Raw genomic sequence first — 17,991 nt, forward strand, 5'->3', positions numbered from 1 at the left:
TCATGGCACAGCAGGGCAACGTGTGAGCTTACTGTTCACATCAGTTCCCCCTTGGTCCCCTAGCATCATGGGGACGATGTGGAGCATCCCAAGTAGATGTTGAACCCACAGTGGGCTTGTGTCACCCCTAAGAATCTCTGATCTTAAGAAACTTTCAATCTTAGAGAGGGACTGCTAGCAAACCTGCTCAAATTTCACCCTGTGGGGAGACATTATCTTTATTATTCTAGCCAGGGAACAAAAATGTCCTCTGACCCAGAGGGAGTTACTATCTCTAACGTCTGGCTGTTTGATAGGCAAATATCCTTGAAAAGATAGTCCAGGATAAAAGTTGTCGCAGGATGTGTAGAAACACCATGGAGAATTGCCCTCCAACCAAAATCCCAGGGAAGGAATTGAATTGGTGTGTCTTGGGTCACGTGCCCATCTTGGATCAAGCACTTTGTCCCAGGATATGGGGTAATATTATTGGCTCTGGTCAAAATCAACTTCCCACCCAAAGACAGGAGTCAAGGCCGGTTACTAAGACATTGGTGCTTGACAAAGATGAGTCATATTTATTATGATTCAGAATTAGAGTACAAATTATAAGGCTGAAGAAGTAAGATGGGTTATGAAGAACTATGTAGTCATATTAAGGAGTTTGGAACTTTTCCTATGTGCAATAGGGATTTATTAAATAATTTTATAATGGGGTAGTGTTAGTGTTATCTTTAGAAATATCACACTAGCACAGATTCTAGGGATAGGAGAGGGTAAATGAGGAGACAAGTTAGGGGACTATTACAATAGTCCAGGTAATAGATAACAAGAACCTGAGCCAGGACAGTAGGGATGAAAAAAATGGGCAAATGTAAAGATATTTTGGTAGAATCGATAGGGAGAGAAGACAGAATCAAGGACAAACTTTGCTTCTGTTTCGGGAAACTTAAGTGAATTGAGATTCAGAACCTAGAAAGAGAAGTAAGTTTTAGGAAGGAAAGAAGGCAAATTCAACTTTGAAAATTATAAATTTAAGGTAGGACGGGTCATAGAGAGCTAGGTTGAGGAGATGGATTGGGAGACGTGTCCAAGACATGAGAGAAGTAGGCTAGATAGAGAAAAGACTCCAGGACAAAAGCTGAAAAACACTGATATTTTAGGGGCAGGCAGAAGAAGAGATACCTGAAAAAAAAAAAAAAAAGTTGGGAAAGAGTAGTCAGGATGGTTAGAAGAAAACTAAGAATAGATAATAGAAGGGAAGCCAAAAGAAGATAATTCAAGAGTAGAAATTGACCTTTAAAAATGCTGTGCAACATGCCATACGACAATGTACCACAAGGTAATGAGAATTAAAAACAAAACAAAGAACTCAGGAAATCAAAATTCTTTGGTTGTAAGATAAGAAAGGAATTCCATCAAACTTAAAGGAGCACTGAGGGGATAAAGTGGGTCCTTTTTTCACATTTCTCACACTATGAAGGCATTCAATAAGTGTCCATCATTTTCCTTTATAACAGTGAGTCACTGTGACCTCCACATGGCTCAGATTATACTCTTACTCCTAGGTCTTACTCAATCACTCATAAATATCCAGTCATTACATCTGTACTAATATAGCATTTTTGTGCTCCACTGTACTTGGCCTTAAAAAAAGTATTTTTTTCCCTTCTGATTATATATCACTGGTACCAAATCCTTTGACATACGGGTTGCACCAAAAGTCATAGATTAATTGGCAAGGTAAATACAAGTGACATTTTATTTCTCCTCATCTCATTAATGTAGATCAGTTCTGGGTGATTAGTTCTCTTCCACACATTAGGTTAAACAGCCCTATAACTTGGCGCCATACAGAGTAGAATGGTTTGCGATTGTTCTGTTTGCTTTCCCAGGGAGGATTCAATAGTTTTTTTGTTTATTTTGTGTGTTTGCACATGACACTCTCTTACATTTCTCTTTTTTCTTCCTCCAGAACTAGCTCAAATAAAATAAAAATTCTTAGCTCTTCCTTTAGAAAAGGGGGGGAAAAACTCATGTGCCAATCCAAGTCGAGAAAGATTGGGAAAGGCATTTTATCATTCATTAATATACACTGCTTCCCCTTAAAATTTTTCCTTTTATGAAAAAGAACTGAATGTTACAGGATCAGAAATGAATAAAAAATCACATACTTTCAAAGATTTATCACTTGCTTTTTATAGCTTTATTGACTATTACCAAGTTTCAAATAATTAAATACTGTAATTGGGACATTAAAAATACAAACTAATTTACCAAAATAATTGTATTCTGAATATTATGTACAATATTATACATTTTACATTACATAAAGGGTTTTTATACATAAAAGTAAGATTTGATTCATGATTATCGAAAACCCAAAATACATTTGAACAAAACACTCCTATGCATACATACATAATCACTCAACTGGGATAATCAAAACCATACATGAGTGTGGTTATTAAAAAGTAAAATTACATTCATATGATAATGGTAGAAACTGAAATCTGTTTTTATTGATTTGAAAGTACTATTATAAAACCACACACATAAAAATGATATAACCTAATTCTATTTAGTTAAAAATCTTTATACTGGAGACTGCACTATGTCTCTATCCCATGGGAAATTTTTGATTTTTAATATTTTTATTTTAAGGGACTTGTATAATTCATAATCATTAAAAGTCTATCCATGGGCATAAAGCAGACCCATTCTCAGCACAGAGAAAAGTCATGAGGGTCAACCATACCACCATGTGTATTTCACCATATAGTTTTTGAAAAATACCCTATTCAGTTGTACAATTTGATATGTCTTCATATTCATGCTTGTCATCAGTGATTACATACAGAGGCACAGAGCTCACAGGGGAAATATATATTACTGTAGAGAATTAGATACTAAAACAAAGCTATCACTGGGTGACTACAGAAAAAAAAGGGGTGCTCACGTGGAAAACGCCACCCATAGACACTAAATTAGTTATTAAACAAGGTGTCAGTCCTTCAAAAAGGTTAATATGCTGATGTGTCATACCTTGTTTGAATCCTGAAATATCTAAGTCCAGAATACTGTCAAGTGAGTTTTAGTTCTATCTCGCATTTAAATTTAATTCCTCTCAAGAGGAAGAGCTGTGATTTTAAGTAAAGCCAAACATTTTTTCTAACTGATCTGAAAAGCCTGAAAAAAATGTCTTTATAACAAAAACGTCTTTCTAACCGTATGTCACTCTGTCCATGAATCTTATCCTAGAGATACACAGACTGGTGAAAATTCTATCAGAACTATGCATAAGAACCTTGGAAAGGCAGCAATTAGTAAACTGGCGATTCTCCTTAATGTCTGTACAGCATTTTTCAGTATTCTCTATCCTGCATTTCATCAAAGGCAAACAACAGAATGCTTGGAACGTAGAGGACAGAGAAGGAACAAGTTGAAACATATACAAAATCCATGTCTTCTCCAACATCACATAATCTATGAAAAATGAGATTCAGAGCCTAAGGTCTGCTTTATTGTTTTTATTATCGTTCATGTTTTGCTTGAATATAAAAAGAAGCTCTAACCTAGGTTAACAAAATATATTCATATAAATGTATGAGCATTTCTAATACAAAAGTTAAAAAGTCTAAATTCTTAATTTTTGTAGTTAAATATCCTAGAGTTCAGTAGGCAGATTTATTTTTGAGCAGCTTGAAAAGAATCCGTTGGCTGAGCTCTGTCTGTGAAATCGGACACAGCTACATTTCAGCTCTTTGCCGAGATTTCTCAGCAGCAGCGGCTCCGTCCTCCTCCTCCTCCTCTTCTGCCTCGTAGTGCTCCTCTCGGCCTTTGGGGTGGTTGTCATCTCGAACTTCTTGCTCTTCTCCATCATTGTTTTTCTCATCGGCCTTGAAGTTAAAAAGAAAAAAAAGGAAAACTAAGAGAGAGGGCACAGAGTTAGTGGTATAAAAAATTCTAAAAATACACCCCAAAAAACCAGTATGAAGTTATTCATTTTTGGAGAAAGAAAACAAGTGAAGAAAAATGTTCCAACAGGCGAGAGTGCTACAGTCTTTTCTAATCTTCAGGTTGTCACAAATTTTCCTAGTTCTAGGCTGGCCTGTTAAACTCTGTGGCACCTTAGATGTACCCACTGGTATCTTTCCAACTATACATACGTATCTCCCATACTTGCGCGCACAGGCACACAAGCACAATAGAAATAGGTAGATCCTATGCGTACATTTTCATCATTTTCACCATAGGTCTCTTCAGCATTATGCTCCAATTCCCTTTTTTTCTCCTCAGTCAAATCTTCCTGAACCTAAAACAAACCAGAGACATCAGGTGACACCTTGATCATTTCAACACTTGCAACAACATGTTTTGATTTCCCAAAAGTTCATTCAAAGCAGCAGAGACAAAATCAAACTAAAAATAAATGTGAAAAGAAAGTCAGAGATTTGACTGGTCTATTAGCCATGAAGAAATGTATAATACACCTACTACAAAAAAATCAACGTGATTCAGAATCTAGGACCTTTGTGTTTTGAGTTTCTGATTTAACACTCCGAGTATATACACCTGAAGAAATTCACCTTATAAAATTGAATGGGAGAACTGTTGGAAGTCTGAAGGCTCTGATAGAATGTAAGTTCTTGTGAAGACAGGAACCATCTGTCTTACTCAACTAACTGCCTTCAATGCCTAGATGCATACTTGGCACACTGCAATTGCTTAATAAATACTGTTGAATGAAATGAGTCAATGAATGAATCAATGAATCAATGCAAAAAATAGCTGCTCTGTAAAGGCACAGAAATCAGGCACCACTACCTATATATAATGTAGTAGAAAACTGAGGAAAACCTGTGTATATACGTTTCTATAATTAAGAATAAACTTCTCTGGCTAAAATATCTAGAACACAGAATACAATCATTTCAATTTCTTCATAAAATAGTTATTAAGCTACCTCAAATCCCTACATCTCTTTAGTGTTCTAACACATTTCTGTTTTAAGTAGTTTTCTTCATGTATGCTACTACTGTTATGTGTCATTGATTCCGATTGTTTTTTATCAAAATGCAAATCAAAGAAAGCATCCAAATATTTTTGCTAAATAATCTCTATTTAATGATCACATTCCACACAAATAGAGGGTAAAATATTTTCTAACTTAACGATTCTGAAAACTATACATATGCCAAAAGGTTTAAGTCATTTGAATACATTTCAAAAAATCGCTGACTACCAATTAAGCATAATGCAGTGTCCTGGTACCAGAAAGAACCCTGATCTCTCTGAGGAGAGCGGCATAAAAGTAAGTCTTCCTGAATAACACACAAAATTACCTAATTTGGGGGGTGTGGGGTGTATGTGTGATAAATATCCCAGATATGGGCAAGGGGAGGAAAGTATGCAGGTGTTATAATTAAGGAACGACTAATTAAGGGCTGCCTCAAGGTGTCCAGTCCAGGTTCAGCAGGATGAACTGCAACCCACCAGCCTCACTTTGGAGGGACCCTGGCCTATTAGGAGCTTACAAAGATGACCCTTCAAAGATGCCCTAACACAGCCCAGCCTTCATGAACCTCTTCTAAGCAGTCAATTGTTGGCTGGACTCTCAGCCCCTACACCACACTGGCACCAAATAAATACATGTGGGGACAGGTATAGAGTATACTTTGTATTCATGTGTCCTGGTAGAGCGAGCTATAAACAAGACACCTCTATCTTACCTGCAGTTTCTATCAGTGGCCAATGACATCTCTTCTGCCCTTAGTCATGGAATCTCATCACAGCATTTCCCAGGACATTGTAACGAAAACAGTGAAGCACTTATTTCAGACTATATTAAGGTCTCACTAATTGAAAATTGCTGAAGTGTCCCCAGTCAATTTCCGTGAACAGACGTGTCTTCTACAGCCTTAATAATGAAAATATGCTAGTGAACACTAAACATGCTTTAGTTGGGGTTGGGAGGGAACTGCCTTGAAACTGTGGTATGGTGAAAAGGACCAGTGTTGGCAAACTTTTGCTGCAAAGGGCCAGAGAGTAAATATCCAGACTTTCTTGGCCATAAGGTCTCTAGCAACTACCCAACTCTAGTGCAGCAGCAGCCTTAGACAACATGTACACAAAAAGGCATGGCTTGTGTTCCAATAAGGCTTCACTTATAAAATAGGCCCAGGCCTGTAGTCTTCCAACCCCCTAACGCAGACCATGGAGTCAGACAGACCTGCGTTAAAACCTTTGCTCCTTAACTCTCCAGGTTGTATGAACAATAAGGTCACTTGTTTTTACTGTGAAGATTTTCAAGCACACACAAAGACAATAATTCAATAAACTCCTTACAGCCATCACCAAGGTTCAAAGGTTACCTCAGTGTTGCCACACTTGCATCACCTATCACTTTTCTTTATTTTCTGATGAATTATTCTTAAAATTCTAGATATCATGTAATTTCACCCCTACTCATCTTGGAATGTATTTCTAAACACACTGGACTTCTCTTATATAAGCATAATGCCATTATCACATCTGATAAATAATTCCATGGTATCATCTAATGTCTAGTCCTTACTTACATTTTCCTGATTGTCTTAAATATGTCTATTTATAGTTGGTTTGTTCCAATCATGATCCAAACAAAGGACACATCTAACACCAGTTCCACTCCCCTCTTTTTCCCTTAATGCTATCTTGAATTGTTGTCCAGTAAAATGACCCACATTCTGGATTTATTTGCTTCTTTAAGGTATCACTTAACTCATTTTTTTAGCCTCCACATTTCTTATAAAAGGAAGTTAGCTTAAAGGCTTGAATGAATTCAGATTCAATTTGCAAAACAAGGACTTTTCAGAGGTGATGCTGTAGATTTCGTATTTTCATCACATCAGGAGGCATACAATGCTTGTCCCACTTTAGTGAAGCTAAGGTTGGCCAGTGTGCTCAGATAGCTACAGCCTGATCCCTCCATGGTAAAATCCCCTGACCTCCATCCATCTGGTGATATCATCCATTGATGACTGCTCTTAAATCAACTTTTAATTAGGGTTACAAAACTGGTGACTTTCTAATTCCATCATTCCTTCTGTATTGACTAACTTCTATAAAGAAAAACTTGCCCATATCAGCTATTTAGTTACTGTGCTTAGTATATTTAATCATGGTAGCTTTTAAAAGCAGACCTGGGTAGGGTCTAATCATGGTTCTAACAATAACAAGCTGTGTGACCTCTGAAAACTTACCTAACCTCTCTGAAGCTCAAATGTCTTATCTGTCAAAGAAAGGGTTAGATAAAAAGCAGTGATTTTTAATTTTCTCTGTGTGTGTGTGTGTGTGTGTGTGTATGCGTGGGATGGGTAGGGTGAGTCATGGACCCTTTTAACACTTTGGTTAGGAAGTCTTTAGTAAATGGGCATAGGTATACATAATTTTGCATGGAAGTTTCAGGAGGTTCAGACTTCCCAAAGTCTAGCTACAGACCTGACCTGTCATAGGCCTGCTTCTCTAAACAGTGTGTCCCTGAAACATCAGCATCAGCTGGGGGGCTTGTGAAAAACTCCAACTCCTACACCCCACACAGATAGGATCAAAATCTCCAAGGGTAAGGTCTGATGCAGGAATCTGTATTTTTTACACACTTTCCAAGGTGATTCTTAGCCACAGCAAAGCCTGAGAGCCATTCGCTTGAGTGACAATGAATGTCTCTGGCTAGAGAGATAAACACCTGTTTATGAGCTCTGTCTTCTCTTCCCTTGGGATCTACTGTAGGAAATGTAGGTTGTTGACCAGTTGTCAATATAATCTGAGGTGGGAACCACTGATTTAAATTACTTTTTAATTTAGGGATTGCACAAATGAAAATTTTGTAGATTTTCAAATTTATGAATGTACCTTTTCTATTCTAGTAATATATTCTTCATGTTTGGGGCAAAAGTAATTCAAATCCATCTTAAAGGCACTGCTGAAATGGGACAGTGATATGGAGTTTCTCATTTTAAAATATGCTTACACTAATAACCAGAAGCCAAATGTGACTCTTTTACAATGTAGACACGCCAATTATGTCTTCCACACTTGACCCTCTTTACTATCCTGCTAAAGCCGACGCAAACATTTTGTTAAATATCTCCCTACACTGCTCCTCATTACTCATTACTGAAATCTAATGTTTTAGGCATTTTAGAAATGGTCCCTATGTGGCATGGGTTAATAAATAGTGAAAACTAAACAAGATAAAACAGATCTTCTGAACCGGAAATGGGCTTTGGCTAGCTACCCAGTCCCCACACGTATTCGCGCCTTTCTCTGATGCATCAAAGATGTCACAGGATGAGCCAGGAACCAGAAGGCTGCACCTTAAGTAGTCAAGAATCCTGGAATCCAAAGAAGTGGATGGGATGTGACAATGGAAGGGCCTTCCAACAATGTCCACTATGGTGGTGAACACCCCTGCTTGCCGGCGAATGTTTAATAGGAGAGTTTCTGCTATCTGGACAGCTTCTTGATGTGGTGATTCATAGGCTGACATACCACTAAAGGGAGCCAGGTAACCCTGTACCTGCTCTTATGTGAGTGTTCAGATCAATCTGTTTTCAGTTAGATGGGAGAAACTGAGCACTCGGGTTTTTCAAAGTGGTCATTTAGTCTCCATATATTTTTAAACATTTAAATAATTTTAAAGCACACATAGTACTTTTCAGCAATGTCACAGTTTGTCTCGTTTGCTCATAAGGATATAAAAAAATCTGTAAAGTAAGCAACATGAGGATGGGCTCACCATATGAATGTCTTTCATTCTTAAGGATCCCCAACAGTAAACAATGAATGCGTGTGAATAGCTGTCCGTCTTTATGTCTCAGAAGGATAACACTGTTGCACTCAGATAAGAGAAGGCAGGGAGAATGCACACTTGTTTTGGGTCCTCTACTCTCAGAGTTCAATCAGTCTGATGGGCTGTACCTCTGAACAGGTATAACCCTGGCAAGATGCAACACCTCCCTAGGAGCAAATGTGACAGAAGTCAGGCTGACTGTGGGCTGGAAGGGAAGGGACCCGATGGCAGCAATGGGCCTTACATTCCCAGGGGTCAGCTGGGGCAGTGGAAGGCTCTGAGGCTTAAGGAAGATAAGAATGATGGAAATCACACAGCGTTTTACGGTTTTCAGTGCTCACACACACAGCACTTGTAAACAACACGCTATGTGTTCTCACGTATTGCATCCCTCTTTGTTTTTCTTCTTTTGCTGCAGTCTGCTGAGAACTTCGTCTCTGTTACTAGTCCTTGCCTGGTATATGGAAGTGCTTCTCCCTCCTCAAGGGAAGAGCTGAGAACAATGGAAAGAGGTGGGAAAATCCAATAACTAATCACCACAGGAACTACCAGAAAAATATAACACAGCCTGAGCAAGGGGCGCTTAGGGGGCAGAGGGGAAAGGTCCCCGGGGAAGAAGAGAGGCACGCTGGGCTTCCGCTGAGAGCTCACGTGGCAATCACCCTAAATGAGAGGGCATGGCGACCTGGAGCCTCTGTGCGAGGGTTAGGTAGTGGGGATGGGGTGCCACAGCTAGGAGCTCTGGGCAGAAAACTAGGGGTCAGGCGCAGGGAGGGGGAAGGGCTCCAGTCAGTCAGCCCCCCTGAGGGAGGAGGGACAGTGGCCTGGGGAGCAGCTGCCCGGCGTCGGGCACCAGGCTCTGCCTCGTCACCATCCTCCTTCCCTCCCGCCTCTCTGCCTTTGATTTCTTTCTATCTTTGATCCCTCTTGGATCCCAGGATTTCTCTCTCCACCTTAACTGATAGAATATAGAAGTTAAAAAAAAATAATCAGTAAATACTGATTAACATTTTATGTGCACCCTTCTGAATTTTTAAAAAGGAGCCAAGGTGAATCTCTTCTCTTTTAATCTCCCAAAGATTCCTGGCTTCTGATATAATGAAACAAAGTAATATTAGTCTAGACATCCTGTTACAAGAGAGGTCCAGATGAATATCTTTCTCTTGCCAAACATCTTAATATTCAAGGCTGCTAGGTTCTCTAATGCTCTCCTCTGATAACACAGCTCAGGGGCTTCATTAGGATGAACAGCAGGATGAGAAAAAGGAGAGAGAATAAGAAGATCAAGCCAGGTAGACTGCACGTGACTAGAGGTGTATGTTGCCAATGACTGCAAAGAGTGATGTTCTTTTCTGTTTTCCAGGTATAAACACACATTTCAGCATCAGCTCTGAAAAGCTGATAAATGCAATCTAAACGAGGTGGCAGACCTAGTCAAGGGAACCATGCCAGTGAGTGTAGCAGCTCGTGCCTTCTGAGCAGGCTCTCAGGGGTTGGGGGGGTTTGTTCAGGCTGCCATTTGTCCGTCCTCTCCTGCCATTCCCCTTAGGGTCAGAGCCACGCATCTGCAAGAGGCCTGGCTGAGGGGTGCCTCTGAACCAAGGCTTTAATCTGCTCGTCCATTTGCTGATCCAGAGAGACTGAACATGGGGCCTTGGCCTCATCCGTATCATATTCCCGAGAACTGAGCTTCAGCGGTCCATACAGTACCCCGCCGTGACTAACCAGCTACAAACAACAGCATTCATCAGTCAGTTACATGATTGTGGCACCAAGGTAGATGCTCTGTAAACCTAATTAACAATGATATGCCAAAGGTTTACAATAAGAAGCAAACTAAAATGAAATGTTAAGAAATTCCACCTGAGTGCATTTTACTCAACAGAGCTCCTTACATATTTTTCCTTTTCTTCTTTGTTAAACTTGATTAAGATACTAAATTCTTAGAAAGGCAGAGGCTATAAAATTTTTTAAGTGTCTGGAGGGTGTTAAGTGTATTCTGATAGACACCACGGGGTGCCCCTGTGACACAGGCACTGTGGCCATGTCTACAGGGAAAGTCTCTGGGGTTAGTCCAGACCCTCAGTGTGCAGAGCTTTGCTCTTGTTTCTTGTGAGGGAAAGAGACAGGAGAAAGTATTCTTACAAAGATCACATAAACCTAAGTCCGCCATTTCTGGAAGGCCAAGTGTCTTCTCAATTCCAAATTTCTAGGGAACACCAGAGAGGAGGATTTTATCACCCCATTTTTGTTATCTTCCAACCAAATGTCTCCACGGCCTTGGTCCGTTTCCCCTCGAAACCACCCTTCCTTACCCAGCCTACGGCTCTCTGAACCTTTCCACAGAAGCCCTCGTGGCCGAGGTCTATTCCAGGTGAGCGTGAGGCCCCAACCAGTCTGGCCTCCTGCCCTCCCCCTTCCTACCTCCTCTTCCCCCTCTTCCTGGTACTGGTCATCCACATTGTCCTCCTGCTGGTCTGGATTTCCTGCCATCTGTTGAAACAAAAGGGGAGGCAGTGTTCAGGTTACCGAACACAGGAGATGGGCTGTCCAGTCCTCTGGGACAAAGAATAGGCCATGAACAGTACACTTTCAATGCATCAGCGGCCAGGAAATGATGACTAACCATTCTCAACACAAAGCCCAGGATGCTCATCACCCGCTCTCTCTGAGGGTGGGCATTTCACATGATGACCCCCAAAAAAGCCCAAAGAGGTGAACCTCCTGTCCATGAGGTCATGGCTACCCTTTGGCGTAAAACCAGGCATTTGTTAAAATACCCGAGTTAAAACCACCCTCCGTCGTGGCATCCGCTTACCACCAAATGCTCCTCCACTTCTGCGTTCCCTTGCTTTTGGTGACTTTGCTTCTGCTCTTCATTTTCATCTGGCAAGTTTTCTTCCCTCACTTGCCCGGCTTCCTCAAATTCATCCTCCCCTTGATTATTAGGGTCGTCTGCTGGGTTTATATCCTCTACAGCTGCCCTCTGTAAAATTTGAATGAAAAGCAATCACCACTTCAAATTCCAGGATCAAGTTTAATGTCATTTGAAAGGCCAGACACTGGCAGAAAATGAAATTGTCCTTCACCAGATTGTTCAGATCTATCCTTGCCAAGACTCACAAGTATTCATCCCACCGTCTAAAGATAAAGTCTCTGCTTTATTTGTCAGACTGATGCATCAGAATTAAGTTCAAATAGCATTTCTTTCCTGCAAGCGATTCCAAAATAGTTCTCAAAACTCTAATATCACAAGTAATATGAACATAACTAGATGACAAGACAAACAGTTAATGAAAGCCAAAGGACCAAGTAGGAGAAATAATTAAAATGAGAGATTTAGACAGGCAAATAGTAACTTCTTTCACTGGTATGTTGATTTTTTGACAGATGAGTTATCCTTTGCAAAACCAGCTGTTACATGTAAGTGAGTAAAAAGCAGCTGAGGAGAGAGGAAGCCCACACCAGAAAGGACCCAAGAAGAGGGCCCACGAGGAGACAAGAGGAGGCTAATTCACAAGTAGATGATCACGTTCTAGTGTGGATCACATTTCTTTATAATGAACACTACCGTGAAGCTGAGAGAGGCTGCACTGGCAAGAGACAGGAGAAAAGGGACTGGGCTAACCCAGCCTCCGGCAATATATTTTGAAAAATCCCTCCCCCTCCCCGCCCCACCTCTCAAGTAGTAGTTCTGTTATTGTGTTCAGTGAATGCCCTTCACATGATCAACTTTAAAATTATCTGGATGTCCCACGTATGCTCCCAAAGCACCTTTCAAAATAATACGTGCCCGGGCTTCCGTGATGGTGCAGTGGTTGAGAGTCCGCCTGCCGATGCAGGGGACACGGGTTCGTGCCCCGGTCCGGGAAGATCCCACATGCCACGGAGCGGCTGGGCCCATGAGCCATGGCCGCTGAGCCTGCGCGTCCGGAGACTGTGCTCCGCAACGGGAGAGGCCACAACAGTGAGAGGCCCACGTACCGCAAAAAAAAAAAAAAAAAAAAATACATGCCCTCATAAAGATTCAGATTTTAGAGCCTGAGCCGGGCAGAAATGGCGATGCTTGTAAGAGCTTCCCTGATCACACCGGGGTCATCAATAGGGCACTTCACTGAAGCAGCAAATGCTTCCCAGAGACGGTGAAGCCTCAGAGTGAGATTTAGTCTCCAGACCACAAAATTCTACTTCAATTCACCTCCGAGCCTTGACCATGTACAAGAGCTCGCTGCAGTCTCAGCTGAGGTATTATCTGCACATCCCTGGCTATGTACATTGTTCAAGAGCAAAATGACACTTTTCTTGGGAATATAGAGTGACAAATCATAATCTTCACATTAAACTCCAATTACTCCACAATCTTGTTATATGGATCACTTTTTGTACGTTATCAATAAACCGTGTGGAAATATAGGAAAAATGTAACACATTTTCTTCAGAAAAAAAGTACAAGATGTCTTTTGCAAAAGTACGTGAAAATGTACACATTAGTTCTAACTCTAACCAAGTATTAAAAAAAGGTTTAATAGGTACGGTTGTTACATTCAAAAAATAGTTAGATGATCAATTAAATCTCAGTAAAGCTGGACAAAAATGTTTTTACTTTAAAAATAAATGGATAAAGTATGAGACAAAGAGAGGGACAAGCAAGCTAATAATTTCTAATTAAGAGAAGGCATGGTAGAAAGGCCAGCGTTTCCCAGCGTGTTATCTAGAGCAAGTCAACTGATGAAAGGAGAGTAAAGGATTATGCAGTCAGGTAAGCAGTCGAAACACACAGCGTTTCCCAAAGTCAGTGACTGGAGTACCCACCCTTCCTCCGTCCCCTTCATCGCTCTCAGGACGCTCTCAGGCGTTTGCACACTTGCTTTCTTGCTCTCTCAAGAGAGACACTCTCTTGCTCTTTCACATCCTCTGTCTCTCACACTCTCCTGCTATCTATAGCTCTTGCTCTTTCCTGAAAATATTTCAGGGCTAGGGTTCCCTGGAGCATACTCTGAGAAATGCCAGTTCAGGGGCTGGTGGGTAAATGTGTTCTGCCACCTCTCAGTGTAAGTTATGTGCAAAAGCTGTTTCCATCAGGGCAGCTTCAAGCATCTATCAGGAAGACCTTCTCAATGTTTATCAAGGAAGAATATGGACAGGGCCCATAGGATAGCGCAGACTGAATTTTATTAACATGGTGGTGGATTTCCTAGCAAAAGATGACAGGAGAGCTAGGATTTTACACTGTGAAAATCATCTACACAGAAGCATAAGGACACACTCATTTGCAGGCAAGGCCAAGGCCCCAGACCACCCAACTGAATTGGGAGTCTTGGTCCTTTCTGAGTAAACAAAAAGAACATTTCTGGTTACTATATCTCTACCTGCTAATATTCTAATTTTTCTATAGCATCATGGTGTCTGGGAAATTTTTTTCTTTCATTTCTCAAGCCTCACATTCTTATCTGTGTATTTATTAAAATAGTCACTGGGCTGTTGGGAGATTACAGAGAGTCACATGACACACATTCACACCCTAGCAGACTGCTCAACATGCTCCATAGTGGTTAATCTCCTTTCTCTGGTTCTCTCTCCAACTCCCACACTTGCTTTTTTTTTTTTTCATCTTTCAGAACTACTACATATTTCAATGCCTCTTTTTTGCTTTTCTATTTTAATTTGACTAATCTAAAAGTCCCCAGAGGGAAACTCCTTGGATGTTTTCCCAGAGCAACCTTTAACCCATTCTCATCACACACACACCCCATGGTTTACAGTTAACAACATTGCTCATATCATATAGTTGTGTAAGCCACCTTCCTTCTGTGCTGATGAAATAACAGACATATCTGGAGCCACAGTCACAGTGTCAGGTAAACCTTCACGTTTCCTTTCTGCCTTGTGAGTTCCCAAGTGTCACGACCGGAAGAGAGGACACTTACATCTGCCTCGGATTCTGGGTCAGCTTCGTGGGGCCCTTGTTCTTGAAGCTCATGTCCATTTTCTGGGTCTTCTTCTGCCTCGTCTTGGTGCTGGTTGTCTCTCTCATAGGCTAGCAAATCAAAGGAAATGATATCAGCCCAAACAAACCAGACAGGATTCTCCCTTTCAAAGCAAAGCAACGTCACCAGCGGGCTTTCCTGCAGACCACTTCACCCACTCTCTCCTCCTGCTAGGTTAGCTCAACATAAGGTATATGTTTTAGCTTTTCTGGAAAAGTTATGCCCTTTCCCCAGGCCTTGTGTCTACAGAGATAGTGTGGAAAGGCCTTGTGTCTACAGAGACAGTGTGGGTAAGTGACACCAGTCTAACTCTCCAAAAACAAATGTTTACAACAAAAGTGGCAATTTTCCCCCATTATGCCAAAAACAACGATCAAAACTTTCTTGATAAAATAAAGCCCAGTCAATTTGGACATCGCTAAAATTATCAACTAATTTTTGGTAATGTCAGAGAAAATGGCAAGGCACTGAAAGAAGAAACTGATGCTATTTCAGGAAAGGAAGGAAATAACAACCTCATTTGTGGAGCTAAAAAAACAAATTCAGCCCGTCGTCCTGTGTTCTCTGAGGTGGCGGTAATGATGATGCCACAAGCATTGCATGTTTATACTCACACACACATTTACTTGCTACGTTTTGAAAAAAATTATTTCAATTAAGAGAATTTATTGATAAGAGCACACAAAGAGAGGAACAAATAACTTCTTTCGGTAAGATGCAAGAGGAAAGTTTAAGTATAGGGAGAGTATTCAGCCTGCAGAAAATAAAGACGCAGGTGACTTTCCAACAGGTTTCAAGTGCACCAAGGGATCCATTAAATAAAAGAGAGAACAAATGGTTCTCTAGTCTTACTGATAATGGAACAAAAAAGCTTAAAGTGCTGCATGGGGGGACATAAGGAAAACAATTTCTTGACTATAAGGGCTATAAAATATCAGAACAGGCTGTAGAGGGAGTTTGGGTAATCACTTTCCTTTAGATTCTTTAGGAAAGGATACAGAGCTAAGTGTTAGTGTTGCCAGGGAAACGGTTACTGTCTAGTCCTATTATCACAGTAAGCGGTATTTGATAAATGACACATAGATGTGCCCTGCAAATGAAAGCTACTATTGACTTAATTTGAAAAACTTTCAAGGCAATAATCTAAATACCTCCAAGGTAAGAAGAAAATGTAGAAGTTTCCCAAAGTATAATAGTCCTATGACAATGTGTTAGAAATAAGTATTTAGCATACAAAAAGCTTAAACTACCATTTCCTCTCTAAAATGTCAGAGAACAAACATTATGTTGCGTGATTTAGGCTACCAATGTGAACTGTTCGGGAGGATTAAGAAAAGCATACCAACAATAACAAAAGACAGATGGTAGTACGTACAGGTATCCTCCACTTTTTGAAAGTTCGTTTTACATCACTTCACTTTTACGAAAGACCTACATTAGTACCTGTTTTGGGTAACGGAAAGAATTCGGAAGAGGATTTCCAATTTTATGGGAAAAGGTGAAAAGCAAAAATAGCGACTAGTGTTGGTTCTGCAGCGAGAGAGAGAGTCTCTGCTCTGCGCCCAGAGCAGGGCAGTGAGAGTGGCATCGTCCATCCAGCTCCTTCCCCAGGACCTACACTCAGCGGCTCAGCATCAGCCCCCAGAGCTCTGAACTGTGCCTGTGAGCATCTGTGCTTTACCTCGATTTGCTCTGTGTATCCCTTAGCAAGATGTGTCCTATGGTAATTGCTTCTTTGCTTTACACCATTTCAGTTTACAAAAGGTTTCACAGGAACGCTCTGCTTTCAGAGAGCGGGAGAAACATGTATGCAGATACACATTTAACTCTGAGTTGATATTATATATTACCAAGCAGTTTTATTACAACATCCATCATCTAAGAAGCTCACCACCTCCTTCCTCTTCCTGGATGCCCTGGTCCTCTGCTCCCTGAACAATATCATTATCTACAGCATCATAACGAGCTTGCTGCCTGCAAGGGAAACAAACAATCATCACCTCAGGGACACAAATTAAGTAGCACAGTTTGACATAAGCCATTTATCTTTAAAGAGAGCTATCAATGAATTTTTCGACACTTTTTGAAAAGCCATAAAAATATTTCTTAAACTTATCCAATTAGGTTTAATAAAGATTCTAGATACACTTTCAAAACATGCCTTATAAAAGATAAAATACCTTTCAAATGATAAAATAAAATGAAGTTAGCACAAAACCTGATAGGTTATTTTGAGACATACACTGTCATTTTTAAGCAGGGGAAAAAAATGTTGATTATTCTGAAAATTCAATGTTTGGAATGTAGTTTTCAGGTAGTGGTTCTGCCTCAGCTACATGAGCAACAGGAGCCCCTCAAGTTCACGGGTAACAAATACAGGAAGCCGTCTCTATCTTGCTTGTGAACGCCAGAGGCGGGCTGCCTAGGCCCATCAGGAGGCTACCGTGTCTGCTCCAGGCGCTGCGGCCGGCCCTCGGCGAGCCCAGCCTGCCTCTGCTGGGCCGTCTCCCTGGCAAGGAGCTGCGGCTGGTGCTGGTGCAGCAAGGGCCCCTGCAGCCTCTGCTGGGGCGGGGCCTCATGGCGCTCCTTCAGCCGCTGGACCTCCTCCACCCGCCGCGCTGCCAGCCTCTGCTGCTCCTCATACGGCAACTGGAATTTGGCGACCGGCTTGCCCGAAGGATACACCTGCGGAACAGAGAGTCGCTGCAGAGCAAGAGCTCTCGGGTCCCCTGGGTCCTCCCTTCGTCCCTTTCGCACAACACGCGTAGAAGGCGGGGCTGGTTTGTGAACACCTGTCAGGTCAACTGTCATAATGGTCCAAAGCCACCCGTGGCTGGACTCCACTCCTGTCTCCCAACCTCTGAATCACCCTTGGCTTCTTTCAGCAACTGGTCTTCTCCACTTGTTGGCATTAAGGCAGATTTTTAATATGCTCCCTCTCAAATGGAGGAGGACGCAACAGAAGAAATGTTTCAACCCTAAATAAATTTATGCTCAGAAGGCTCTGGTATATGTGGGCATGTAATAACCTCAGACTAAATGGGGCGATTTGTGAGCTGAGGCTGAGGCCAAGGCTTTTCCATGAAGGGCTGAAGACCTAGGAAAGCTAATTAACTCTCGCAACGCATATACTAATCTCCGGCTAAGCGGAGCCAAAACAAGTCAAATTTCAGATTAGGGTGGAAAAGCAGA

At 41.2% G+C, this 17,991-nt stretch overlaps 1 protein-coding gene across 2 annotated transcripts in view; it reads right to left on the minus strand.

Annotated features, from left to right (window-relative positions):
- Window positions 1-2,162: 2,162 nt before the first annotated feature.
- The window catches only part of GOLIM4 (golgi integral membrane protein 4), a 76,212-nt gene continuing 60,383 nt past the window's right edge, over window positions 2,163-17,991 (minus strand). The window contains exons 10-16 of one of the 2 annotated variants that reach the window (XM_081234544.1): window positions 17,243-17,484; window positions 16,694-16,773; window positions 14,740-14,849; window positions 11,631-11,798; window positions 11,237-11,305; window positions 4,214-4,294; window positions 2,163-3,878 (exon numbers count right to left, since the gene is read on the minus strand). In XM_081234544.1, the coding sequence (XP_081090670.1) occupies window positions 3,729-3,878; window positions 4,214-4,294; window positions 11,237-11,305; window positions 11,631-11,798; window positions 14,740-14,849; window positions 16,694-16,773; window positions 17,243-17,484 (900 nt within the window). In that variant the 3' untranslated portion in view covers window positions 2,163-3,728. Of the gene's footprint in view, window positions 3,879-4,213; window positions 4,295-11,236; window positions 11,306-11,630; window positions 11,799-14,739; window positions 14,850-16,690; window positions 16,774-17,242; window positions 17,485-17,991 lie in introns of both variants that reach the window. The other variant, XM_081234543.1, reaches the window with a different exon arrangement.

The sequence above is a fragment of the Mesoplodon bidens genome (genome assembly GCF_964165515.1).
Source record: "Mesoplodon bidens genome assembly, chromosome: 5".
NCBI classification, from domain to species: domain Eukaryota; kingdom Metazoa; phylum Chordata; class Mammalia; order Artiodactyla; family Ziphiidae; genus Mesoplodon; species Mesoplodon bidens.